This window comes from Pseudopodoces humilis, chromosome 10 (assembly GCF_049639895.1).
Source record: "Pseudopodoces humilis isolate 2021_Gansu_Grassland_sample_001 chromosome 10, ASM4963989v1, whole genome shotgun sequence".
NCBI lineage: Eukaryota > Metazoa > Chordata > Aves > Passeriformes > Paridae > Pseudopodoces > Pseudopodoces humilis.
This window is the reverse complement of record NC_142209.1, coordinates 22,242,891-22,269,979: the sequence shown is the minus strand read 5'-3', so window position 1 is coordinate 22,269,979 and position 27,089 is coordinate 22,242,891. Positions and strand designations below refer to the sequence as shown.

The 27,089-nt window shown below is 61.0% G+C and overlaps 1 protein-coding gene across 1 annotated transcript; it reads left to right on the top strand.

Moving 5' to 3' along the window:
* The first annotated feature begins 5,783 nt into the window (after nt 1-5,783).
* On the top strand, nt 5,784-26,980 carry PTCH2 (patched 2). Its single transcript, XM_088060305.1, has 24 exons — nt 5,784-5,852; nt 6,112-6,304; nt 16,054-16,243; nt 16,361-16,430; nt 16,648-16,739; nt 18,686-18,881; nt 18,975-19,096; nt 19,371-19,518; nt 19,748-19,879; nt 19,960-20,115; nt 20,240-20,332; nt 20,419-20,544; nt 20,624-20,742; nt 20,867-21,272; nt 21,360-21,672; nt 21,948-22,090; nt 22,179-22,359; nt 22,819-23,102; nt 23,630-23,767; nt 23,893-24,035; nt 24,302-24,401; nt 24,790-25,035; nt 25,186-25,575; nt 25,681-26,980. Exons 1-23 carry the CDS (start codon nt 5,784-5,786, stop codon nt 25,573-25,575), a joined length of 4,050 nt encoding a protein of 1,349 aa, XP_087916431.1. The 3' UTR covers nt 25,681-26,980.
* The last annotated feature ends 109 nt before the right edge of the window (nt 26,981-27,089 follow it).

Sequence of the window (27,089 nt, the reverse complement as noted above, 5' to 3'; positions counted from 1 at the left end):
CTGTGCCGGGAGGGGGCCATGCGGGGGAGGCCGGGGCGGCGGAAGAGCAGTGATAAGATAAAAGGTCTGCTTTCCCATGCCGAGGAGCCGGGGGGGGGGAACGCGGGGCGAGCGGCGAGGCCACCCAGGTTTCAAGCACTCGGCCTCGGCGCCTGACCCCGGCACATTCAGAGAGCACTTCCTAAATTTGTCTCCTGTGTTCCTGACTCACAAGCAATTTCCTCACCCATAAAACGGCGTCGGCATGAAAGGACTGGCCGGGACACCAATTACTTGTCACCGTTTTACCACCCCGCTGCTCACCAGTTTGCAGCCCCCGGCAGTGCCTGGCCAAGATCTCCCCCCTCCTCACGGAGCCCCTCTGCCCAGGGGGACATGGCAGCCAGGGTCCCCTGTGCCGGAAGGTAGAGCGCAGCAGGGGGATCCCCAATGCCCGGCACCTGACGATGCCCTCAGGCAGAACCATGCAGTGTCTCCAATGCTCCTGGGCATCCTGAAGGAATCACCCAGCTCAGCCTGCAATCAGGGGGACGTCAACCATCCCCAGGTGTCATCACTGTCAACCCTGTGCTGGTGTCATTCCTGTGCTGGCGTTAGTATTAAAGATGCTTCTATGTGTCTGCATAGGAGGAAGCAAGGCTCCATCATCACAACTTTGGTGGCACCATGCTCTGTGCTGGGCACAGCCGATGGCCCTAACACAAAGCCCATGAATCCGCGCTGGCACAGGGCATTGCCACTGGGATGTCTCTGTGCCCTACCTTGTCCCTGCTCCCTGTGCCTCTGTACCACCTCATCTGTCTGTCCCTGGACCCCAGTGCCATACCCAGTGCTGTCACATCCCTAGCTGCTCCCACGCTCAGGGGGCATGGAGGGGGACAGAGTGGTGCAGAAGGGCACCGAGTTGTGGAGGTCTGAGCACAAGAGAAGCACCCTCGGAAGGGTCTGAGCACAGCCAGGACTCCTGGGGAGCCCTCATCTGTCTCCTGGGAGTGGAGAGATGCTGTGCAGCTGCGCCTGCAGTCCAACCTTCCACGGCAGCAGTTACCCACTGTACCTGCAGAAAATCGCTCCAGCTCCGTGCCGGCATAGGGCGAGGTTTGCCCAGGGCCTGGCGAGCGCCACCGCGGCTGCTAAACGGGTTTTATGGTGGGATTTAGGGACTTTTCTGGTGGGTAATTGATTTGCCCAGGCAGTAAAAGATCAAGGCAGGGGCTCAGACGATGGCTCCACCGAGCAGGCCAGGGCACGGGTGGCTCAGGGCACGGCTGGGGCAGGCGATCCCCAATGCCACGATGCACAGCGTGGGGTGCCATGGCCCCACAGCGGTGGCGCGGGTGCTACGGTTCCGTCCAGGATTTCCCTTGCAGCACATCCCCACTCCTGCATCCTCGCATCCCCCTCCCCAACCCCACCACAAAACAGCCCCCAAAGGAGACAAAAGGGGCTGTTTGGGGACCTGCCACCTGCTAGTCCCCATCCTACAATACCGCAGTAAAGAGGCACCAAACAAAGGCCTTAAAATCCTAAAGGGGCCCATTCATTAGGGTGACAAAGGGGGAAAGAACTACATTATCATAATTAATCCCGGTGCTGGCGGTGGGTGGCAGGGCTCTCTGTCTTCCAAGGTGGTGTGGGGACGGCCGGTGTCACCACGTCCACACACTATTGTGCGCCGTGGCCTTGCGGGGCTTAGGCGGGTTTTAAGCTCTGTAAACACCACAGGACCCCCGCCATGGCTACCAGGGATGCCATCCTTCCCCCCGGCCCCTCCCCAGCCCCGGCTGTTTGTCTTCTTGCTGCAGACCCCCCCAAAATCCCAGGGCTGGGATGGGTCCACTATGTCCCCGTGGTGCACCTGCTCCCAAGACCGCTGGGGAGTGGGGTAGAGCTTGGAGCCCCAGGTCCTGCTGGTGGTGCTGGGATGGGGGCTTGCTGTCTGTATTCCATGTAGTATTTCCCTTGGAGAGTTACTCCAGGTGTGATATGCCAGGAACCGCTGAGGCTTTCCCTGGCCTCGGAGGTAGGGCTTTAGCCCTTCCCTGCTATCTTATCCCCAGTCTGGTGGGATGAGGTAGACTCTGACCCGTGGATCAGCTGTTGGTTGTTCCCTGCTGCTTGGGAAGCACAGGGAAACTGAGGCACGGTGTGGCACACAGAGGTGCATGGGGATTTTAATGGATATTAACACCCTATCTCAAATCCCCTCTGGTGGATTCTGCCTCCCTTCTCCATCCTTTGCGACACATCATCCCTTGGGACACACACAGTACTGGCTGAGGAAGCGATGGGGCCGGGGACACACTGACACTCCCTGTCCATCTCTGGGGCCTTCCCTGCACCCCCAGCTCTCTGTCCACCTCGACGGGGTCCCAGTGCTGGGTGCTGTGCAGCCCTGGGGTTCCTGAGAGCCTGCGCCTGGCTCCGGGCCGTGGCCAGCGGGCTGTGCCGGTGGTTGGGAGAGCACCATCTGGTTTCCAACTAACTAACGCCCGGCGCTGGCTCCCGGCAGAGTTGCTGCCGCGGCTGCGGCTGTTTACAGCGTACTGAGGCTCTGGCATGTCCCTGCCATGCTTCTCCCCCCGGCCATGGGGCTCCGGGGCTGCATGGTGGCCATGCAAAGCTTAGGTCCACGCCCCAGCCTCTGCCCAGTCTCTGCTTGCCCTGAGGATGCTGCTGCCCGCCGAGGCTGTTGTCCTGGGCTGCCCTTCCTGAGGAGTGCTCGCTGTGGCGGGGCTCCTGCCACGGGGATTTTCACATCTCCTTTGCTCAATGGGGTGGGACACACACTTTGGGGACAGGGTGGACTCCCCGGACACTCCGTCCTCTCTGTGGGTACTCTGTGGGTGCGGTGCCCTGCGCTTCCCAGTTCCCACCGCATCCTGCCAGCTCACCCCGGCACCTCCCTGCGGCGGGGCCGAGGGGCGAAGGTGGGCAGAGCCCCGGGTGGCCCCGGTGCGGGGCTCCCGCAGCCACCAGTGCCACAGAGACACTGCGCAGGGTGGGGGCTGCGCGGAGCCATTTGCCTTTAATTGAATTTATTTGTTACAACCCCAAACAATGTAAAGCAGGCTTCTCCCAGGCTCCAGCTGCCTGCCTGCCCATTAAAATACCATCTAGAACAGCAAATCCCCCCTCCCGCCTTGATATAAAACAGCCGGTCAGCAAGAGGCGGCAGGAGAAGTCTCCCTGCGTGCGAGCCGAGCCCCTGCTCCCCGTCCTGCTCCCCCAAGGCTGGTGGCCTGCAGGGCTCCCAATCCCCTTTCGGGTGGCTCAGGGAGAAGTAAGTGCCCTGCAGGGAGACTCAAAGCTCATCTCTGTGGCATCAGGGCAGGGCAGGCTGAGCCCCCTCCTGCCCACAGGCGTTTTCCAGTTGGGTTTTCGATCCTCATCGGCGTGGCCGGATCTGGCCCTGTCACTGTTATTGTCATTCCCGCTGCAAATCTCGGGATCCCCAAACCAGCCGCCCTTCTGACAAGCCCTATTGCCTCTTGCTTGGGGTGTAAGTCACCACGCTGTGATGGTGCTGCCAGGGCACGCAGGTCCTGGGGACAGCAGGTCCCTGGGGACTACAGTGACAGTGGGTGGGCAGTGGAACAGGGGTGCATGGTGTGGAGCATGCGGGGGTGCCAGGGGTGATCCTGTCCTGCGTGGTGCTCCTGTGGTACAGCACCCTGGTGCCAGCATTGTGAGCCAGGATGGAGTCATGGAAGTCATGTAGCACTGGGTGCCCATGTCCTAGGGAAACCCTCGATATCCTGGGATGGGGCAGAGCCAGCTCATCCTCAGGCCCTGGCAGGCACTGAGCGGGTGTCCATGGGCCATTCCATGACTTTTCTGAGGACATTGATGACATTTCCCAGGGTGCAGGGCAGGCCTGGGAGAGTCCCAGGTGGAAACCAGTGGTGACAGACTGTGAGCTGATGGAGAACATGGGGTGGGGCAACCAGCCACGCTGGAAAGGAGGACAACAACTTACTTTTTAAATATTAAGTTGATAAAAAGCTGCAGCTGCCCAGTGGTAGTGTGGGTCCACTGGGAAAGGGAATGGTGGAGCTGTTAATAGCAATCAGGCAGCAGAAGTGCTGAATAGCCATTTCCCTTCTGTATTTGGGGACACGCCAGATGCTACAGGCCTATCGCTGGACGAGGGAGAAACCCTTTACGTGCCACTAAGGCCCGCGAGAGCTCGGCAGCATCAGGCTGGGCTGGTGGGGGCCGTGACTGGGGGGCACAGAGAAAATGCCCCAGATTCTTTATTGGGATGTCCCTGATTTTGGGGCAGGAAAACACTAGGTTGAGCATTGCCAGCATTGCTCCGAGGGAATGATGGGGGTATTGCACATCGGTTGGGTGCTGCTCCATGTTGGTTTACTGACCTCCTTGGGTGCCCTGAGCAGCTCCTTGGGGCAGCTTTCCCAGTGGGAGCAGCACCAAGTCTATCCCATAAAGAACTGAGAAGGGAGTGAAATGAGCAGAGAAACAATCCTAACCACCCCACAAATTATGGGTGCCATTTATCTCTGGCCCTTTTGTACTTCCTGTGCCCCATGGATGGGGTTTTTGTGCCCCCTGCCTCCAGCTCTGGGGTATTTGGCTTGGCTCCCCTAGGCAGGGGATAGGACAGTGCTTGTGGGTACCCTCAAAGAGTGGAGTGTCTTCTTGCCCCCACTATGGCCTGGAGGAATATCTGGTCCTTGGGGAGGGCAGCTCGTACTGGGGGTGGATGGACACCCTGCTTTTGTGAGGAGGGGTGAATTTTCTTGGGAAAAGGTATTAATTGGGATGCCTGGTCCTTTGGGGGAGAGGACACCTTGAGGAAGAGATGCCCATCCCTTGGGATGGCTGTTAGAGAGATGCACAGACTCTGGGAGAGCACTGTCTACCCCTTGATATAGCTATAAGGGATATTGATATGGCCACAGTGGGATATCCGGACTTTTAGGAAGGCTGCCTATCTCTTGGGAAATAGCTGTGGGAAGATGCCTGGCCCTGGAGGGGATACCTGGCCCTTGGGGTGGCTCTGGGGGGAGGAGGGGGGTGGGGTGGTCTGCCCAGCACTGGGAAGAGGGGAATGCCTGGACGAAGGAGGGTGGTTGGGGGGGCGGGGGGGGGTCCCGTCCTCAAGGAGAGGCTGTGTGCACAACACCCTGCCCTTGGGACACCCTTAGGAGGGATGCCCATCCCTCAGGGCATCTCCAGGGGGCTGCCTACGCTTTGCGAGGTAGCTGCGGAAGAAGGATGTAGGGAACGCTTTACTTCACCGGGTGCCCATCCTCGGGGGGACAGCTGTGGCGGAGGGGGTGAGGGGGCCGCGTACCCACCCTCGGGGACGCTTCCAGGGGGGATGCCCATCCTCGGGGCTATCTGTGGGGAGCTGCGGGTGCCGGAGGTGTGGGGCAGCCCCGGGCGCGGGCCGTGCCGGTGCCGCGGTGCCGCCGCCGCCGCGCTCCCCCCCGCGGCGGGGCCGGTGCGGTGCGGGGCGGAGCGGCGCGGGGGGGAGCGCGGTGTGTGGCCGCCGGCGGCGGGCGCGCCGTTGCTTAGCAGCGGCGATGGGCGCTGCCGCGGCGGCGGCGGCCAATGGGAGCGGCGGCGGCGGCGCGGCCCCGGCGCCCCCCGCCCCCGCCTCCCCTTTAGAGGCGCGGCGGGCGGCCGGCGGCGCACACACAGCCCTCCATCCGCACCGGCACCGGCACCGGCACGGCCCCGCCGCGCGCATGGGGGCCGCCGCCGCGCTCGGCCCCACATAACGGGGGGTGCCCAGCCCCGCCAGCCGCCCCGCCATGCCGGCCGAGCCCCCCCGCGCCGCGCCGCCGCCGCCCCGCGCCGCCCGCCGCAAGCCGTTGCCCGAGGTGAGTGAGGGGCGAGCGTCGCCCGCTCTAGCGGGGACTGCGGGCCGGGGACGGGAGATCGGAGAGCGCGGAGGAGCCCGGGGCGGGTGCGGGGACCCCCGTGTCCCCCGGCTTGGGGAAGCTCCGGCAGTCGCGGTCCCGCTCCGCAACCGAGTGCGGCGGCGGCGGGCATCCCGTTCCGCTGCGGGTCCCCTTCCCCGGGCAGGGGCTCTCTCCCCTCTCCTCTCCCGGACTGACCCGATCCTCGCCCCCTTCGCAGGGCAGGGCCGTGGGCCAGAGGACCCCGCTGTGGCTGCGGGCCCGCTTTCAGGCGCTGCTCTTCGCCCTGGGTTGCCGGATCCAGCGGCACTGCGGGAAGGTGCTCTTCGTGGGGCTGCTGGTGTTCGGGGCGCTGGCCGTGGGACTACGGGTGGCCTCCATCGAGACCGACATCGAGCACCTCTGGGTGGAAGGTAAGCGCGGCCCTGCGGGCTCGGCCACCCGTGGGAACGGTCCCGGTCCCGCTCCCGGTCGTGGCTTTGTCCCCCACGCGCGGCACGGAGTGCGGGGCCGGCCGGGAGGCAGGTGACAGCGCGGGAGCGGGGCGGGAGAAGGAAGATGAGGATGCCGCTGCCGGCCGTCCCGCCACCGGGGCCGCGGGTGCCCACGAGCCGGGGTCCCGTCTGCGCGCGGCCGCTCGGGCTGCGCCGTGCCCGGGTGCGCGGCGCTGGGCTGCGGAGGGACCCCCACGCGTGTCCCGACGGGGGTCCCCGCGCGAAGGTGCAGACACGTGCGACGGGGCTGGTGCTGGACACCCCCTTCCCGGTGGGAAGAACCCCCGGAGACGGCCGCAGTCCCGCAGCGGGGCAGAGCCGGAGCCGCGGAGCCGCCGGTACCGGCCCGGGACCCCGGCCCGGGGGGAACGGGAGCGCGGGCAGGGTCAGGCGGGAGCAAATCCCCGTTTCCGAGGGGAAGCGGCTGATCCCCCCTCCTTTGTTATTAATAACTCCGGCGTGGATTTTCTCTCCCCGATCCCTACAGCCCTGCTTCACGGGTCTGGGATTTGCTTTTTCCTGCGCCTCCCTTCGGCTTTTGGGGGCCCCCGGGGGGGCAGCACCCCGAATTGCGCCCCCGTCCGTGCCGGCGGGCGCGGCGGGGGGATCCCCCGGGCGGGGGTCCCCGCGGGGTGCTGTGCAGGGGCAGATGTTGCTCAGCGGAGGGGTGTCAGCCATCTTTGTGCGGGAGCGCTGCCTCCTCCCCCACGCCCCGCTCCCTGTGTGGTCCTCAGCTACTCTTGGATTTGGTTCAACAATAGAAGCAACTTTGCTCTCCCACCCCCTTTTTTTTTCCTTTTTTTTTTTTTCTTTTTTTTTTTTTTAATTTAAAAAAAAAGAGCTCTGCGCTCTCTGGCTGCTTGCACACAGATGCACACACGGACCCCTGCCCAGGAATGCCCGGCTCTCCCACCTGCTCCCCACTCCCCAGGGATGTTTGTCCCCCCTCCCCAGATCTCGTCTCCATCACCCCTTTCCACTGTAACACGTAGCAGAGAAATCCAGTGATACCTCCCGGTCCAGCCAGCGCCTGAGCTGTGGCTGCTGAAGGAGGGACGTGCTCCCTCCGTGGTTCCCTCACTCTGGGTCGTGGCTCCGGCTCCATTGAATTTTTATTGTGCTTTTGGGGTAGCAAGGAGTCAGCGTTTTGTAGAACTGTGGCCAGGAAAACGGCTGTGGTTGTTCCTGTTAGGGGGAATGGGACTTGTGGCACACCAGGGTGGAGAGCGGGATGGGGAAGGGGCCAAGCCTGGGGATGGCTGGAAGCGCCCAAACCCAACTTTTCCTGTGCCCCACTGTGCTTCTCTGCTCGCTCGGGCACAGCCAGGAGCAACTGCGGCTGCTCTTGGGGGATTTCCCCCACACTGCGGTCTGGCTGTAATGTGGGTGCCGGGGGCCTCTCTCAGGAACCTTCTCTTTCTCAAGGCCTCCCATCCTCTTCAGTGTCAGGAGTTGGATTTATTTTTTATATCTTTTTAACCCCGTGGTGAAACACTGTTGACGTGGGGTGTCCTGCCCCTTCCTGGGCAATGGGTGCACTGAGGTCTGGGCACAGCCCCTGCTCTGGATCTGTGGTGCCTGGCTGAGGATGGGGTGCTACTCAAAGCCCCCCCTCCTCCTTCCTGGGAGGGTTCTTCCCCTGGGAGTGTGCACTTGAGGCAGACCCCTCCATGCCTTGCTCCTGGGTGGCACAGCCCCAGCGTCCTCAGGCGTTGGCACAACCTGCGACCACCAATGACGATGTGTCTGAGATGGCTTTAGTCCCATGGGGTCCCTGGCAGGCATGCACGGGTCAGGATGTGGAAGGGAGGTTTGCGGTGACACTTTCAGTCTCGTGTATCAGCTGTGGGGCTGCCTCCCTTCGCCTTAACCATCTGTAGGTCCTTGCTTCACCGCCAGCCTCAGCTTCTGCATTTTCTAGTGAGATCAAAGCATCCCCCAAATATGCCCAGCCCTGATCACTGCATCCCATCCTGCTGGTGTGGGGATGGGCATTATCAGGGGACAGAAGGGCCTGGGATGCCCCTGGAGAGTGGGATACAATTTCCCAGACTCCGTGGCTGGATGCAGAGCACTTGAAGCTGCTTTGGGATTTTTCTCAGCTGCTACTTTCTCACATTCCTGTGTGTGGCAGGATTGGAGAGTGTGTCCTCTGCAGTGAGCCTGGCACCACTGTTCCAGGCTGAAGCAGCACAGTTCTTGCTCCTTGGCTGGCAAAGTTGGTATGCCATCAGCTTGATTCCAAGTGTTTGGGATCCCCAGGGTGCTGGGGACCCTGCCGCCTCTGGGTCTGTGAGGAGATGTTTGTGAGACTGGTTCATCCCAGCCCTGAGGCAGTGCTGTAGGGTCTCTAAAGGGCAGGGGGTGTGTGCAGGGCATCCCGGGCCCATCATCCTAGCCCAGTGGGTCCCAGCTCAGGGGCAGGGTGGTTTAAGATTCCAGGAAGCCTCTGGTGACTGCACCCGATCACCTGTCTCTGCCTAGCCTGGCTGAGGGATGTGCGTGGTGATGTTCCAGCCCGCAAACCGCTCCACCCAGGTGAGGCCCCAGCGCTGCAGGAGCCGAGTGTGACCCTGTGCCAGGCAGTCCCCACTGCAGGCTGAGCTCAGCTCTCTGGGAGCTGGGATCCTGGTGAGCCGGGCAGGGAAAGGAGCTGCTTCCCATGGGAGCATGGTGCTGATGTCCCATCCCCCTCCTCCCCAAACAGGGAAATAGGGTGGGCAGCCCTGCTTTGGCCCTATGACTGGGGTCAGCATTTGGGCCATGCTGATGGTGGTATGTCCTCCGGAGCCTCGGCTGTGACTGCGGCCAGTGTGGGGAAACAGAGGGTGCCCTGTCCCAATTCTGGCAATGTCCTTAGAGCGGGGGGGCTGACTGAGGGGTTCTTGTGGTGTTCTGGGGTTACACCTGACCTGCATCCCTGTTTGGGAGATGGAAGGAGGCTGTGTCACCCCATAAATTGGACTCGACTGTGGAAATGTTCAATTAGGCTCCTCCGAAGCAATTAGCCACTCGGAGGCTTTGAAATCCCGGCTAGCGGCGAGTGTTGAGTTACCTCTAGACACCTGGCAGCTGTTCCTGGCTCTCCCAGGGCGTCTTTAGGGCCAAGGGGCCGGGGAGGCGAGCTCTGGGCAGGCAGAGCCCTGGGTGGTGAATGGGTCTGCCTGATTTATAGTGCTGAGGGCTGGTTCAAAGGAAGGCCGGGTTAATTCCTAACCGGAACAGCCAAGCGCCCCGCACAGCCGTCGCGCTCTCTAAGAGCTGCTGAGTCTCCCTGGAGAAGACCCTGTCCCTTTCCTGGAGGGGTCATGGACACCCCGAATGTGCTGATGGGATGAAATAGGATGCATCTTACGGGGGTGAAGGGAATTTGCTCCCTTGTTCTCATCTTGGGGCACAAAGTTGATACACCCCCAACCCCCTTGGCAGTGGCTTCTGTCCTTCCTTGACCTCTGCAACAGTTCTTGGCACAGGGCATCACTTCCTCAGCAAACAGGACAGGGCTGGGATGCAGCGTGGAGCTCCCCCCACGGCAGGGCAGGACAGGACAGAGGGGAGCTGTATTTGCAGAGAGAAGGGCATAGGGAATGGGAAAGCCCCAACAGGAAGCCGAGGATGGGATTGAACACCCTCACCACTGTCTGTGTGGCCCCTCTTCCCAGCCCCTGTCCCCACTGTGCTGGGTGGGTCCCGTGGAGGGCTGTGGGGCAGCAGCAGTGGGGGAGAGTGGGATGCCACAGCCGTTCCTGGGTGGGCACATGGAGAGGTGGGTGGTCTCGTTGCTGAGTGGGTGGGTTTGTGGGGTGGGATGTTTGTGCAGGGGCTGAGAAGGGAGTGGGTGAATCTGAGGGGCTGTGTGTGGCTGGTGCTGACAGGTTGGGGGGCTCTAATGGCAGTTTGTCTGGGGCAGCAGGATGCCTGCTGGGATCTGGCCAGAGCTGGCTTCACTCCTGTGGGGTGGATCCTAGACTGCCATGTCCCTGCTCTGCCTCCAGATGGGTGTCCTGGGGAAGAGGGTCCCCATTTCTCGTGGGGTGTGATGACACAGGTATTATTCTGCAGGAAGGAAAAGGACAGCCCAGGGTGCCTGGGCACCGTCTTGCCTGGCCTGGTGGGATTTTTCCTTCAGAACCCTGCTGTCCCCACTGTTTGCAGAGTCTGGGTATCTGTGGGGACACTGTGTCTCCATACTTAGGGGCTTGGAGGAGTGAGGAACAGCTGGGGTGCTGCTGCCATGATGTGCTGAGGTCCCTCTTACCCCAAAAACCTGCCTCCCTGGCTCTCCCCTATGCTCCAAAGTCCCCTCTAGCTCTGAAAGAACCTTTCTTCTCGAGAAGGGAGGTGGGGGGGGGGGGTGGGGGGAAGGAGGCTCACCCAGAAGCCCCCCACCCACCAGAAGATGGGGTCCATGCAGTTCACCTTTATTTATTTATCTTTAGGAGGTGGGCGCAAAACCTCTTGCTCTTCCTTTTCCCTTCCTTGACAGCTTGGTCAGCTTTTTTGGGCTGGAAAATTTTGCTAATTAACCCAAAGAGACTGGAAGACTTTACAGATGGCTGTGGCTTATCTGCCTCTATCCATTTTGTTTTGCTTTTCAACTTAGATATATATATTTTTATTTCCTAGAAAGTGTTGGTTTTTTTGGTTTTTTTTTTGTTGTTTTTTTTTTTTAACTTGGACATATCTACAGACTTAGGGAAGGGGCTCTTTTTTTTGTGTGTTTTAAATGTTATTTGGCGGCTGGGAGGGGGCAGCGCCAGGGCCCAAGAAGAGGGTTTTATTATCTGCCTCTCCCTCGGGCCTGGAAAAGTGGTCTGAGTTCAAAAAATTCATTTCTTGCCTGAATGAAGCCAGCAATGTGGAAAAATTTCACCATTCAGAGAGGGATGAATGTATGTTTCAACCACACATTAAGTGACATTAGCAAGCAGTGGAGTGCCTAATGTGGCCATTTTTCACAGCAGCCAACAGAGGGGGTGATTAGCATAATTAGTACAGGCAGCCCTATACATATGGAAATGGCAAATGCCTAAATGCCAACACCAGTGGAAATTTATGTCAATGCTGACAGGAGTCTTAGCGGTGAATAGTTCCCAACTGAATCCCCTCTCCCCCCCCCCCCTTTTTTTTCCCCCCTCTCTCTTTTTCGGGGGTCGCGCTGTCCCCTCGGCGCTGGCCGGGGCGGTGCGAGCTCCCGGCTGCCCCCCTCCCTGTGCTGGGAACCGCCGCCCCCCGATTTGGGGTAATAAAGACATTAATTTAGCTTTGCCGTTAAACAAAAGAGTTCGGCCGGGGCCGGCGGCTGGGGAGCTGGCCCCAAACGGGCCCTTTCAGCCCCTCCGCCGCTGGCTTTTTGAAGGCATCCCCGTCTTCTGCCGCCCCTCTTGACTTAGTCGGGAGCCCCTTCAGTGGGGCTGGGTTTAGTTGGAGGTGCTGGGGCAGCGCCGAGCCCTCGTCCGTGCCTTCGTGCTGCTGGGGGCACCCATCTGCCACGCAGCTGCCCCCCTTGCCGGGACCAGCCGCGGGGTGAATGGGGCCGGGAGGACGTGTTTTGACAGGATGGGGCCGCCGGGCTTTTGGCGAGGCTGGCGGTAGCGGCCGGGACAGGTAAAAATGGCTCTTTCAGTGTGCCCTGGGCGAGACTTCCTCCGGAGCAGCATGGGTCCTTTCACTGCCTCCCTAATCCAGCTAATCCGCCCCACAACACTTTGAAGGTGGCCTCCGGCTTGCACGCCGCTCAGCACGGGGAAGCTGCAGCCGAGGGATGCTCGGGGCGGTGCCTCGGGACCCCCTCCCACCGGGATGTGGGATAGTGCTTGAGTCGCGGGATGCTTCTGGCATCCCTCTGAAGCCCCTGGGACTCTAAGCAGCCAGGGCAGACATCTCTGCCAGTGGGATGCGCTGGGTCTGTGTTGGCCCCCTCTTGTAGCAGGGTGGTGCTGCAAAGGGAGTTCCCCATGGGGTGGCTTTTCCCAGGGGATCTCAGCCTGACCTTGCCCCACTCCCAGCTGTGCCTTTGTGGCGGTTTCCAACCCTAGCATTGGGATGTTGTGCTGCAGAAAGGGGGCTGCTCATCAAGTCCCTTGCTAGTGGGCCCAGCTGGAGCTGGACTCAGGGCTGCAGCATCCTCTGTGCATCAGCCAAATCTGGAACTCAACAACATTTGTTGCCACATCCCTTGCCCCATTACACCAAACAGGACAGGGCTTGATTTTGGGGGCCAAGCAAGAATGTGTACCCAGGAGTGCTCCCTGCCTGCCCTCCTGCCCCACCCAAGTCGCCTGAGTGGTGACAACACTGGCAGTGCCTGGGTACCATCTGCACTGAGGTGGCAGTGCTGTTGACCATGGCCTCTACCCACCCTGATGGGACAGAGAGGTCTTGGCAGCATGTGTTTCCTGGGGAGACACTGGTACCTCCCTGTGGTCCCCAGCACCTCCCACATCCCTCCCCCACCTTCACCCTTGCCAGGCAGGGAGGGCTCAGTGTGGGGCTGGCAGCCTGCCCCGACCCACTGCCCTCCCCATGCCACCCAGACACGCTGCCCTGGCACACTCAGCCTGCTGCCCCCCACCCTTGGGTGCTTGGAGACAGGGCACCACGGGGTTTGTTCACCTCCTGCCCTGGGAAAGCGTGGTGGGAGGTGCCCTTGCTGTCATAACCAGCAGCGTGGCTGCAAGGGGGCCAGCCCTGGGCTGGGGGGCTTTGCAACTGCACTGTGGGCAGCAGGACCTGGCATGGGCTCATCTGGCCCCAAATCCTCTGAAATCAGTCTGGGAGGTTCTGGCTACCCCTGGGGAGATGTGGAATGAGCTGGGATCAGACCCATTCCAGGACAGGAGGACAACATGGAGGCTGAGGCTCTGTCTTGGCTGGAGCAGCTGAGGGCACAAGTTGGTTCCCACTATGTGCGGGTGAGCTGGCTGCAGTGTGGTGGCTGTGGGTCCTGTGCCAGGAGGGTTTGGGGAGCAGTGGCAGGGCAATGGCTCAGGCAGGGTGGCCGGGGAGGGGGCAGGGAGGCTCTGGCCCTGCTCTATAATTTTGTGGCGGATGCTGTAATTACGGGGAGGGCTCCCCCGGCATGGCCCTGGGTGGGAGGCAGCCGCACACGCAGCCACCCTCACTGCCAGGGACCCTGTCCCAGCCTTGGCATCCACTCTCCCTGCTTGGGCACGGCAGGAGCCTGCTCTGCACCCCAGGTGTTTGGAGTGCAAGTGGGCGCAGGGTCCCTTTCCACCATCCAGCCCGAACTGCTCTGAGCCTGCACCCCACAACCTCCACCCAGGGTGAAACCCCCAGGCAGTGGTACCAAGGAGCAATGTCCAACCCCAGGGAGGATGCTCCTGCCTGGGGGGACTGTCCTGCCCCCAAGATCTGATGTGAGATTTTGGACGGAGCTGGGGGTCCAGGGCAGTGAAGCCAAACCCTGCCGGCGAGCAGAACAGGCTGTTAGCAAGCAGGACCGGACGCCTGATTGGAACCAGAGAGCCCTTTGCATGAAAAAGCCAAGGGCTCCCTTTGTTAATTGGAATAAAAAAAAAAACAACAAAAACAACAAAAACCCAACACAACAACAACAACAACAAAAAGGGAAGAATTTACATACAGTTCCTCATTAACGTGCTCATTGTTGGTATCGGGGTGCCCCCCCAGCCTCCTCCCGGGCCGGGGGGCTGCGTGGGGTGTCTCGCCCCATTCCCGGGCCGGCCGGCCGGCGGGCGCGCGCCCGTTTGAAGTGTCCTTGGCAGCCCTGTGTGCGCTGCCTTGTCTTTTCATGTTGCTCTTTGGTTAATTAGGGTGTTGGAATTTGAGGCTTCCTCACGGCCTTTGAAGCTTGCTGACGGCTCGCAGTGCCCTGTTCCAAATTAACACTAATTACAAGGGACGGCTTTTTATTTTCTCTCTTTTTTTTTTTTTTTTTTTTTTTTTTCCCCCTCTCTCTCTCTTTAATTTTTCGGGGGGCTCGCCCCCTCCCCATGCTTGCAGATGTGTGGCTCCTCCCGCAGCCGTGCTGGGCGGAGATGCCGGCAGGGCAGGGCGTAGCAGGATGCATCCCCCGGGAGCAGCAGCGCCGTCGGGCACCCCCTCATCGCTGTGTCCCACCTCCCGCCCGGGTTCGGCGTGGGTGGCATGGCTGAGATCAGAGCAGCTTGGCGCACCTCCTGCCCGACCTCCCAGCCTGCTGGGAACACGATGGGCGTCCCGCTCCCCCCCCCCGCCCCAGACACCCACCCTCTCTGTGTCCTCGTCCCCTCGCCCTGGGTGCTGCTATCCCCTCTGACACACACACAAAAGCCGCGGCCATGTCCCCCCCTCCCTGTCCCTGGCACAACCTCTATCCCAACTGGCATCTGATGGACACCAGCTGCTCCCTGGCCCAGCCAGGAACAATAAAGATGCTTTGCCCTCCCCGTTCCCAAAAAGCAGGGAAAAGAAAAAAAACCAAAACACCAACCCATATAATAAGTCATTAAAAGGGAAGATTCTGCTCCTTATTTGCGGTCTCGCTCTGGCCTCCTCGGTGCTGGCGGAGGGCCAGGCCCGCCGGGGCCCCCGCCTCTTGCTGAGGGAGCGTCCTGGTGCAGATGAATCGTGACCTCCCCCCGCTATCCTGGGGCTGGGCAGGAGCTGGCCTCACCCCTGCCAGCAGCACTGCCTTGGGAAGCATCCCACGCTGGGCATCCTGGGGTACCCCAGTGGGTGGCACTGGGACAGGGGCTACACCCCAGATGTGCCAGAGCAGCATCCCTCCCACCCTGGGCAGGGGGCTGGGAGCAGGGCAGCCAAGTGGTGCACTTGGGGAGGTCTCAGGATCCACCTCCCACCCTCCTTCAGGGTGTGTCGTGTCCCCTTTGCTATGCCAGGAGAGATGGGAGCCCCACATTTGAAGGGGATGGGGACAGCTGTCCCTGGGATGGTGCTCAGCCACGTGAAAAACCATGCAGGGTTTGGTCCCAGCCCTGGCCACGTTGGCTGGGAGGGGATTCCTCTTCCACGCCGAGGCAGCCACAAATGAAGTTGGTGGCTTCAGCCGGAAACTATGGCCCTGCTGTGCTCAGAGCTCTCCTGCTGCCAAAGGGGGACAGATCCTAGAGCCTTGGCAGGGAAGAGTGATGTCCCCAAACCTCTCCTGGGGCAGCCTACACCTGCAGGGAGTTAGGGGTGCCTGCCTCTCCATACACTCATTCCCTGCCTGCCTTGGGATGCCATGGAGGAGCTGGGCTAGGCTGGGGTGCCCCCAGATTCGCTTCCTATTTTGTGGGCTGGTTTTGGGCATCTGCAGCACCCACCACAGTGCACAGGTGGAAGTGGACAGGTTGGGTCCTGTCTTCACCAGCCATCTGTCTGTGTTTTTATTCTGGGAAAAGCAAAGCCAACAAGCTGCTTTGGGGCTGGGTACAGTGTTGGTTGGAAGTGGGGTGCCTGGTCCAGTGTGTCCTGAGATGGTCCCTGTTTAGATCCCTTGGGTGTGAACACCCAGAGGATGCAGTAATTGGGGAAGCCCACACCAAGAAGCCCCTAAGAGTTAACACAGTACCATCTGATGCTGCACAGCCTTGATTCTGCCCATCCCATTCCCTGGGCATCCTGATGGGCAGGGCAAATTGGTGGGATGGGGGCTCTGCCTGCCCTGGCACTGACAGGGCACACCATGGTTCCCTTCACAGCGGGCAGCCGGGTGAGCCAGGAGCTGCGCTACACCAAGGAGAAGCTGGGCGAGGAGTCGGTCTACACCTCCCAGATGTTGATCCAGACCCCGAAGAAGGATGGTGATAACATTCTGACGCAGGAGGCCCTGCAGCTCCACCTCGAGGCGGCCTTGGCCGCCAGCAAGGTTCAAGTCTCACTGTACGGAAAGTGAGTCCGGCTCCAGATGGGGGACGGGACCCCCGCCGTGCACTGCATATCCCTCCACCCCTTGCCATGTCCCCTGTTCGGAATGCCCATTCTCAGCTCCTCCTTCTGCCTTTCCAGATCGTGGGATTTGAACAAGATCTGCTACAAGTCGGGTGTCCCCATCATCGAGAACGGCATGATCGAGAGGGTAAGTGCTGGCCTTGGATGTCCCACCCACGGGATCAGTCCATCAAAGAATGGCAGTGGACATTGTTTGTGGTGGGGACAGGGCTGGTCGGCCCCAGGTGCTGTGACGGCACTGCTGGCTGGATGTGGGAAGGTGCAGGTTTGGGAAGCCCAGCAAGGTGGGGGGAGACTGGGGGGTCTGATCCATCCCTGCTGACCCCTTGCATCTCCTCCAACAGATGATAGAGAAGCTGTTCCCCTGTGTGATCCTGACACCACTGGACTGTTTCTGGGAAGGCTCCAAGCTGCAGGGAGGATCAGCCTATCTCCCGTGAGTGTGTGTGGGGAACTGTCCCGGTCTGTGGGGGGCCATGGGTGGGAGCAGGAGCTGGGGATGCTGCCGAGGGGCTGTGCTTGACCTCCCTTTGTAGCTTGGCTCTGCCTGCTCCAAGGTGCCTCGGTGCTGCTGCAGCTTGTCCTGCTCAGCCCTAGGTTGGTCCCACCACCATTGCTTTCCCGCTGGGCCAGCACCCTGGGGACAGGTCCCTGTCCTCCCGTGTCTGGCCTCGGTGGCACAGGTAGGGCTGCACCGCTGCAGGGGGGCTGCAGCCCTCAGTCAGGAGCTGCCCAACCCATCCCTGCCATGCCATGCTCTCCCACCAGGGATGGGGACGGGGGGACAGTGGCTGTGCCGCACACAGGTCCTTGAGGCTGCTACCCCCACCCCCGGCAGCGCTTCACGGGTGCCACAGTTGCGAGGGGGCACCCGCATTCCGGGGCTGCGTGGAGGGCACAGAGTCCCTGGGCTGGGTGGCGAGTGACTCCCAGCCAGCTCCTCGCACCGCGGTGGTGGGGCTGGGGACCCCGGGCTGGGCCAGGGGAGCCTCCCCCACATTCCTTCTGTTTACGCGTGTGTTTGTCCGGGAGAGCTGGGGCGGCTTGTGCATTGTCAGCAAACGCAGCCCTGTGCTTTCTCATGCTAATGCTGCTCTGAAAGCTGCCCCTTGCCAAATAGATGAAATAGTGGCCTTATTCAGGCTGCTGCGGACGGGAGGAGGGGGAAGGGGCCGCAGCATCCCCAGCCAGGACTAGGGGGCTGGTTTTGCCCCCCCAAGACCTCAGGTTCTCCCCATCCCAGGCTGGGGAACTGCCGAGAGCAGGAGCAAGGGGGGCTGGGGTGGCTGTGCCCGATGGGATGCTGGTGGCATTGCCTGCCGGCTTGGGCAGCGCTCCGGGACTGAGGTGCATGGTGGGCAGGGTGGCACCCGAGCAGCGCTGGGACTCATCTCTCCTCGCAGCCGAGTGCCCGGGCGGGCACCCCGGCTAAGTGCTGGCCAGCCCATGGGGACTCGTCCCCCTTTTTAACGCCGAGGGGTGAGCGGGGCGGGAGCTGGGAGAACAAAGAGCAGCAATCTATGGAAAGACAAAAGGATTTGCCCTGGCTCAGTGAAGCAAGCGAAAGCAGATAAAAGGGTCTCTCTTTGGAAGCAGCAGCAGCTCCGGTTGGTATGTGGGAATCTCGAGCGGCCGGCTCTGGCCCAGCCAGCCTTCATGAATTATTAGGCTGTGTTTCTCCCCAGAGCCCACACTTGCTCGGGGCTTTTTCTTCCCCTCTTTGGAGCGCTGGGCTGGGTTATTGGCTTTTTTGTGTGTCCTTTCTGTCTTAAAAAAGAAGTTGAGTGAGGCTGGAAGCTGGCCCCCAGCTCCCCAGGCTGGGGTGGAGGGAGCAGAGCATCTGCAGGCAATGGGAAAAACCCTTTTCCTGGGTACCCAAGTCCCGGGCGGTGCTGCTGGAGCTCCAAGAGCCCACGCCCAGCTCCCAGTATTGTGCTGAACCCCCAGGACTTCTGCTGAGCCCCAAACTCTCCATCTTGGGGGAAAATGGCAGGAAGGGTTGTAAGGGATGCCAGGAGCTATTGCCTGCCTGCTCCCCTCTATCAAGATGTTAGCCCACGGGCAGTAATCGGCCTGACTGCTCACACAAAGCGGGGCCAGGCAGCAGGGCCGGCTCCCCCCGCTTTGTCCCGGACTAACAGGATCAGGCACGCTACTTGACTCGGGGCATGGCCCGCTGTGGCGCACAGGGCACGGGGGATTCCGCGGGCGGCCCCGGGAGGGGGTAAAGGATGTGCCGGGAACTCACTCTGCTCGTCTGCATCCTCACATCCTGCCTTTGAGGGCATCTGCAGCACCCCTAGGATGGGTTGGCAGTGGTGGTGATGGTAGTGCATGTGGATTTTGGCATCCCCCCTGACCCCAGTGCTGCTCTCTGGCCAGGGGCCGCCCAGACATCCAGTGGAGCAACCTGGACCCTCTGCAGCTGATGGAGGAGCTGGGGCAATTCACATCCCTGGAAGGCTTCAAAGAGCTGCTAGACAAGGCAGAGGTGGGACAGGCTTACATGGAGCGGCCCTGCCTGGACCCCCGGGACCCCCAATGTCCCCCCAGCGCCCCCAACAAGCAGAGCCAGCAGGTGGGTCACAATCCATGAGGACCAGGATTGGGTGTGGGGGCTTACTGCTCTTCTGTCTGCCCCACAATCCTGACAGCTTCCCTCCACCCACAGAGCCCCGACATCCCGGCCGAACTCTCGGGGGGCTGCCACGGCTTCTCCAGGAAGTTCATGCGCTGGCAGCAGGAGCTGATTTTGGGCGGCACAACCAAAGACTCCCAGGGCAAGCTGCTACGGTAAGAGCTACTGTGGTGTGGGCATCCACAGGCACAGGGCAGAAACCTGCCCCGGCTGCAGGGGGGGCTGTGGGGCTGACTCAGAGGCTGGCGAGTGTGTGGGGCCACTGAGCAAGGCAGTGCTGTGGGGCAAGGCAGAGCAAGGAGGCAGGATGCCTGGGTCCTCTCCTGGGTGTCTGTGGTGGGGATGGGTGCCGTGGGGTGGGGGATGGACCCATTCCTGCATCCTGGGGCGCTGCAGCCAGTCCCAGCGAGGTGCGTGCCTGTCCCCCAGCGCCGAGGCCCTGCAGACCATGTTCCTCCTCATGAGTCCCCGGCAGCTCTATGAGCACTTCAAGGATGACTATGAGATCCATGATATCAGCTGGAGCGAGGAAAAGGCAGGAGCCATCCTGGAGGCCTGGCAGAGGAAATTCGTGGAGGTGAGCACCGGGAACAGCTCCCACACGGGGCTGGGCAGGGGTGAGCCTGTGCATGGCATCCCTCTGTGCCCAGGTTTTCATGTGGCCACGGGTCCTGGCACTACTCTCCTTGGATGCAGTGGGTCCCTAGGGAGTGTCAGTGGTGATGCTGACACTCTGAATGGCTCTGGGGTGGGTGTACCATAGAGCAGGGGGTACTGTCTCCTCTAATGGAATGCACCTCTGGCAGCTGGCACAGGACTCCATCCCTCCCAACGCCACACAGAGTGTCCATGCTTTCTCTACCACCACGCTCAACGACATCATGAAGTCCTTCTCTGACGTCAGTGTCATCCGGGTGGCTGGGGGCTACCTCCTCATGGTACGTGTGCCCCTTCTCTCTGTCCTTTGCCATCCCTCCATCTCCCCGCTGGTCCCTGCTAACCCACTGTGCTTTTCCAGCTGGCCTATGCCTGTGTCACCATGCTGCGGTGGGACTGCTCCAAGTCCCAAGGGGCTGTGGGCCTGGCAGGGGTCCTGCTTGTGGCTCTCTCCGTCGCCTCTGGTCTGGGGCTCTGCTCACTGCTGGGCATCTCCTTCAATGCAGCCACCACCCAGGTATGTGCTGGGGGAAGAGCTGAGTACTGTGAGGTGGACGGGGACCCTGAAGGCTCAGGGGTGGCCAAGTCTGCTCTCAAGTGGTGGCTGTGTCCCTCTGCTGATGCCAACTGCTCTGTGGCAGGTCCTGCCCTTCCTGGCCCTCGGCATTGGGGTGGATGACATGTTCCTGTTGGCTCACGCCTTCACCGAGACGAGCCAGCACATCCCCTTCAAGGTGAGCACTGAGCACTGCCCAGGGGCTTCTTGGCCGCCTCCTGCCTCCCCATGGTCCCTCTCATCACCCCTTCTCTGTCCCTGCAGGAGCGGACGGGTGAGTGTCTGAAGCGGACAGGGACCAGTGTGGCTCTCACCTCTGTCAGCAACATGATCGCCTTTTTCATGGCAGCCCTGGTGCCCATCCCTGCCCTGCGCGCCTTCTCCCTCCAGGTAGGGCCAAAGTCCCTTTCCAGGAGTTGGGAAGGGATGGCCAGACCCTGCTCTGATGTGTGTCCCTCAATACCTGCAGGCTGCAGTGGTGGTTGTGTTCAACTTCGCCATGGTGCTCTTTGTTTTCCCTGCTATCCTGAGCCTGGACCTGCACCGCCGGGAGAAGCGCCGGCTCGACATCCTCTGCTGCTTCTACAGGTACCAGCACTTGGCTGGCTGGGATGGGTCTGACCCCACAGTTCCCTAAAGAACTTGTAAAGAAGATAAGGTGACTAAATAACTCATCCTTCTCTCTCTCTCCTCCTTCACTCTCTCCATGCAGCCCTTGCTCCTCACGGGTCATCCAGATCCAGCCCCAAGAGCTTGCCGATGCCAACGACAACCATGCCTGTCACCCGTCTCCTTATGGGCACCCCGGTGTGGCCACCAGCACCCAGATCACCACCACTGTGCAAGCCTTCACCCGGTGTGACCCCTCGGGCCACCACATTGTCACCGTCCTACCACCCACCTCCCAGGTGTGCACCTCACCTGCCGTCCTCCTGCCCCACACCGACCCCTTGGGCTCGCAGGTCTTCGCCCCATCCAGCTCCACCCGGGATCTGCTGTCCCAGCTGGATGAGGCCAAGAGCGGGCGGGAGTGTGTCCCCCTGCCCTTCTGCCGCTGGAGCCTCGCTGATTTTGCCCGGGAGAAGTACGCCCCACTCCTTCTGCGCACCCGGACCAAGGTGAGGTGGGGGTAGTAGCCCTGGTGGTGCCACTCAAGGTGGGTGGGTGGCACAGGACCCCTCCTGACCCCCCTGTTCTCCCCACAGGTGGTAGTGGTGGTGCTGTTCCTGGCACTGCTGGGGCTGAGCCTCTACGGCACCACCATGGTACATGATGGCCTCTACCTGACTGACATCGTGCCACGGGACACCAAGGCACACGCCTTCATCTCAGCCCAGTTCAAGTACTTCTCCTTCTACAACATGTTTATCGTCACTAAGGGTGGCTTCCACTACCCGGGTGCCCAGGCTGCCCTGCTGAGCCTGCACCAGGCCTTCAGCACCGTCAAGTACGTGGTGCGGGAGGGCAACCGCGACCTGCCTAAAATGTGGCTTCATTACTTCCAGGACTGGCTGCGAGGTGAGGGATATGCCTCTTCTCCATGACCTTCCCTGCCTGACAGTCCTCTCCCCAGCCTGCATGCTTCCCACTGGCCTGGGAATGCCTTTCCATCTTCCCTTCTGTGCAGTACTCTGGGAGGGTGGTCCCAAGGTGCCCAGCACTGGAAGCTGAGCCTTGGGGTTTCTGTGTGCCCATCCCTCTGGCAGCACACTCCCTGGGGTCACACGGGGTGGTGTGCAGGGTGGTGAGTCCCCAGGGATGCTTATCCTGCATTCTGGATTCTGCATCCCCAGGGCTCCAGGCCACCTTTGACAGGGACTGGCAGGCTGGGCGCATCACCCATGACAGCTACCGCAATGGCTCCGAGGATGGGGCACTGGCATACAAGCTCCTCATCCAGACTGGCAACAAGAAGGAGCCCTTCAACTTCAATCAGGTGAGTGGTGACAAGGCTGGGCTGACTGGACTGGGGATGTCTCTGCCCCAGCTGCCCAGCTCATGCCCATTCCTGGTCTGTCCTGTAGCTGACCACACGGCGACTGGTGGACGAGAATGGCATCATCCCCCCCGACACCTTCTACATCTGCCTGACTGTGTGGGCCAGCAACGACCCCCTGGGCTTTGCTGCCTCCCAGGCCAACTTCTACCCCCCACCCCCTGAGTGGATTCATGACAAGTACGACACCACGGGCGAGAACCTGCGAAGTGAGTGAGCATGGTGGACTTGCCAGGGCCCCCCCTACCCCCAGCATCCTCCTGCAGAGTATCCCACTCTTCAGGGCCTTTTTTCCCCTGAAGGGAAACCCCCCACATCCCTTACCCCATCTGGTAAACTGCCTTGGCTTCCCCATGTTTAACCCTCATCCTCCTGCACCCCACACCCTGAGCATCTCACTGTGCATTGCCATTAGCAGCACACACCTGCTCCAGCCCTTGAGCATCTCACTGCAAAGAGTAACCCACTAATGCACAAAAATCCTACAGGCAGAGAAATGCCCTGCCCTCCTCCTTGACCCCAGTCTGTTCCCTACACACTCCCCAGACCTGTGGTACCAGTCGGGGGTTGCCCAGGCTGCACTCAGGCTGCTGTGACTGTGGTGCTCTCATGCTGCCTGTACACCCGTACTGCCCATACCCTCACACTGCCCGTGATCTCCTCACCAGTCCCAGCAGCCCAGCCGCTGGAGTTCGCCCAGTTCCCTTTCTACCTGAGCGGGCTGCGTCGCACATCTGACTTTGTGGAGGCGATTGAGAGCGTACGGGCCATCTGCCGGGAGGCTGCCCAGCGCCACGGTGTGCTGAGCTACCCCAGTGGCTACCCCTTCCTCTTCTGGGAGCAGTACATCGGCCTGCGGCACTGGTTCCTGCTGGCCATCAGCATCCTGCTGGCCTGCACCTTCCTCGTCTGTGCCTTGCTGCTGCTCAACCCCTGGACCGCCGGCATCATCGTGAGTACGCACCCTGATGCATGGGGATGGTCCTGATGGGTGGGGTCAGGGGCACCCAGCTTTTCTCCCATCATGATGAGTGGCCCTGGGTACCTGCTTCATGGGAATTGGGTGATGGAATGGCCAGGGACACCCTGGGGGGAAGGGATGCCCATATGAGGGTGGCAGTGGGTGGGGGGACTCCTATATGGAGGCATCAGTTATGTCATTGATGAAGAGAACAGGGGGTCCTGGATACATCCGTGCAGAGTGTGATTGGAACATGCATATGGAGGTCACAGTTGGTGGGGGACCCACATGGAGAGATTTGGGAACCCATTATGAAGGGAGTGTGTGTAGTGGCCAGGGGTTTGGTGACATCTATGCAGAGCTGGGTGAGGGCTGCCCCCAGAAGGTGGGACAGAGGGACACCCCAAATAGAATGAAAAGGGCCAGTGATATGAGGCTGCCCTATGTGGAGTAGGATCAGGCTTGCCAGGGAGAGGGGACAGCCAAAGCCATCCCTCACTGACCCCACCACCTTCCAGGTCTCCATCCTGGCCATGATGGCTGTGGAATTGTTTGGCATCATGGGACTGATGGGCATCAAGCTGAGCGCCATCCCTGTGGTTATCCTCATTGCCTCGGTGGGCATCGGTGTGGAGTTTACTGTCCACGTGGCCCTGGTAAGCACAGGCTGATCCCAGTTCCCACTCTCTGGCACCCTCATTCCCTTGGCCATGTGCCGTTGGGTGGCCCATCATGAGTGGCACACGGGGACAGCCCCACATGACATTTCCATCCCACACAGGGCTTCCTGACAGCTGCAGGGAGCAGGAATGTGCGCTCAGCCGCAGCACTGGAGCACACTTTTGCCCCTGTGATGGATGGTGCTGTTTCCACCCTCCTCGGTGTCCTCATGCTGGCTGGCTCTGAGTTTGATTTCATCATGAGGTGAGCACTGAAGAAAGGTAAACTAGCCACTTGCTGCCCTGCAAGAGCTTTGGCAGTGGGGGATGGTGGGTGTGGCAGCTCCCCTGTCTGGCAGTGGGGATGTGGGGCAGCTGGTGAGGACACCTTACTGGGGACTGCCATTCCATCTTGTCTGGAGGCTGGGGAGACAATAGGGCCAGGGGGTGTGGCATGGGAAGCCATGTTTGGGATGGGACAGGTTCACGATGGCTGTGCCTGCTTACCCCATGTGCCTCTGCCCCCCTCAGGTATTTCTTTGCGGTGCTGACCATCCTGACGCTGCTGGGGCTGCTCAACGGGCTGGTGCTGCTGCCTGTCCTGCTCTCTGTCATCGGGCCACCCCCTGAGGTACAAGTCCCCTCCATCCTACCTCGTCCTCCCCAACCCTGTACCCACATCTCTCCATCCCCCTCTCCCTGCCCACCTTTCACCCTCTATTCATCTTTGCCTTGTCCAGTCCCAGCCTCATCTCGAACCCACCTCAATCCATCCCTTGCCCTGTACCATCCCTCTTTTACCTCATTCTTTCTCTGACCCATATCCTACTTCCCCCATACCTACCTGATCTCATTCCTGCTTCATTCCACACTCAGCTCCCCTATCCCTCCCTGACCCATCTGATCCCATCCCTGCTTCACGTGGTATGACCCACATCCCCATCCTTGCATCAACCCATATTCCCTACTTCTCCATACTCCTCTGTTCCTGGCCCCTCTGACCTGTCTTCTCTCCCCAGGCATCCCAGGTGGATAATGGCCCATGCCTACCCCCACCAGAGTCAGCACCCCCGTGTCTGGGCCCTGGGGGAATGTATGTCCGGCACACTCCAGCCTGGCCTGCCACCTTCCCTGAGCCCTCTGACACGGAGCACTACACAGAGAGCGTAGGGCCAGGCAGCCCACGGGGACCCTTCATTGTGCCCCCTGCCCCGGCACACATCCTACTGGAGGCTGGCAAGGACCCCAGCTTCCCCCGCATCACTGTGAGTGTCTCTGCCCTTTGTGGCGCTGCTGACCCCCCTGCATCCCCAGGGAGAGGCTCACGGATAGAACTGGGGGATGGGGACCGGTGCTATTGCCAGAGGGATGCTCAATATGACTGGAGGCCCTCATGCTTTGTGTTCCCCCTCCAGGTCCTGAAGCCCTACAAGGACAGCCTGGAGGTTCAGGGAAAGAAAGAGGCTTCTGGCCCTCAGCGTGCCGCCCCCCTGCCCTTCGGGGAGCCGTGCACCATGCTGCCCCGAGAGCACCTGCAGTCCGGCCCACCGGGCACCCGGCCAGCCCCCCCTGCAGCCCTGCCCACCTACAGCACCCACCTGCAGGGTCCCGCCGGCAGCTACACCACCGTCACGGCCACTGCCTCAGTGACTGTGGCCCTGCACCCCACACTGCCTGGCTCCTACCCCAACTTCACCAGCAGCGAGCGGGACTGCCTGGATGAGCCGAGCACCAGCGGCACTGCTGTGCCCAACACCTTTGAGATGCAGAACATGGGACACCACGGGACAGGTGCCCGGCGCTAGGTGAGCTTGGGGGGACACCCTACCTAGAGCTGGTGCATGGCAGCATGGGGGTGTGAGGTGGGTGTGGAGGGACCCAACTGACCTCCCAAATCTCTCTCCCTGCAGGTTGCTGGTTCCTGGGCAGAGCATCTCCCCAGCACCCAGTGGGCACAGGAGGGTGCAGAGTGGGGTCACTTGTGCCATGCTGCTAATTGTTGGAGCGGTCTTGGCCGAGGAGGACCGGACCCCCTGCACCGGGGCTTGGTAGGGCAGGCTGGCACTTCTATGCAAGCTGTGTGCAGGCCATGCCGTGCCCACGTGTCCCTCACCTGAGGCGGTACCACTGGTGCCGTGTCCCATCACCCAGGGCTTGGGGTTATCCTGCCCTGGGCTTGTTGCCCCCCAGAAATGGAAGCACTAACTCCCCCCTCTGTTTCTGGAGCTGCTGGCAAGGTGGACTCAGTGCCATGCCAGCTCCCCCTCTGTGGGGTCACTGCCTGCTCCCCATCACCTCCTCCTGGGATCACCCATCCCAGGCCATGAGCTGGGGTACCCCAACAGGGTGCCCTGATGCCCCCTGTCCTGATAAGGGGGCAGCCCCAGAGCCAGCTATGCCCTGGTGTGCCATGGGCAAGGCCTAGGGTGGGCACCCCCACCTTTATTTATTGCAAAGGGAAACTATCTATAGAGAGATATATATTTTTAAGCTTATTTTAAAAGATTTATTTCTCAGCCTACAGCCTCGCCCGGCTGCCCAGGGCGCAGGCAGACACTTTGCCCAGTGCAGGGCTGCCCACTGGAGGCAGCAGGAGCCTGGGGGCACAGACCTGGTTCATGCCCCCACTCCATGGGCAGCTCACCCCTTCCAACATGCTAGTCTGTGCCTCAGTTTCCCCAGTGACAAGGATGGGAAGGCTGGAGATCATGGATTTCCTATGGTGGAGAAAGGGAGCCTGTTGCTCCCCAGCGCACAGGCAGGGTTTTGGAAGGGGGAGATCCTTGGAGTGGTCCTTGCTGTTCCAAGCCCCTGAGCTGTCCCACGATCACAGCCACCTGTCACACTTGTGCTCTGCCCATGGGGATGGCACAGGCTTGAGCACGCACAGGACAGCGCACGCTGATGTGGGCTCCCATGGTGCCACCAGGCACATCTTGCTGGGAAACCGTATTTTTTACCATGTCCCCATGCAACGGGGCTGTCCCTGCAGCCAGCCCCTGTCCCCGTCCCCATCCCGGGCACTGTCCGCGCCGTTACCCAGCACTTTAACTCCAGCGGTGTTTGCCGTGCCTGCGGCCCCAGGCCCCCCGGCCCCCTGACACTGCCGCTGAGCAGGGGTGGCCTTGGGGACCCTGTCCCCGTGCCAGGCGTGGGCACGGCGGGCAGCCCCCCTCCCCCCCAACACGCCATCTAAGTTATTTATATCAAAGAGAGCAAAGGTTTATTTTTGTAGTTTGTACAGGCGGTAGTGGGGACCGAAGGTTTATTTTTAAAGAGTAAATATATATATTATATATAAATTACCTGCTGTGTCCGG

Coding starts and splice junctions, on each gene's coding strand:
- PTCH2 (XM_088060305.1), top strand. CDS start 5,784: ATGCCGGCCGAGCCCCCCCGCGCCGCGCCGCCGCCGCCCCGCGCCGCC. Junction 18,882..18,974: donor CCAACAAGCAGAGCCAGCAG/GTGGGTCACAAT, acceptor CTCCACCCACAG/AGCCCCGACATCCCGGCCGA. Junction 19,880..19,959: donor CTGGGGGCTACCTCCTCATG/GTACGTGTGCCC, acceptor GTGCTTTTCCAG/CTGGCCTATGCCTGTGTCAC.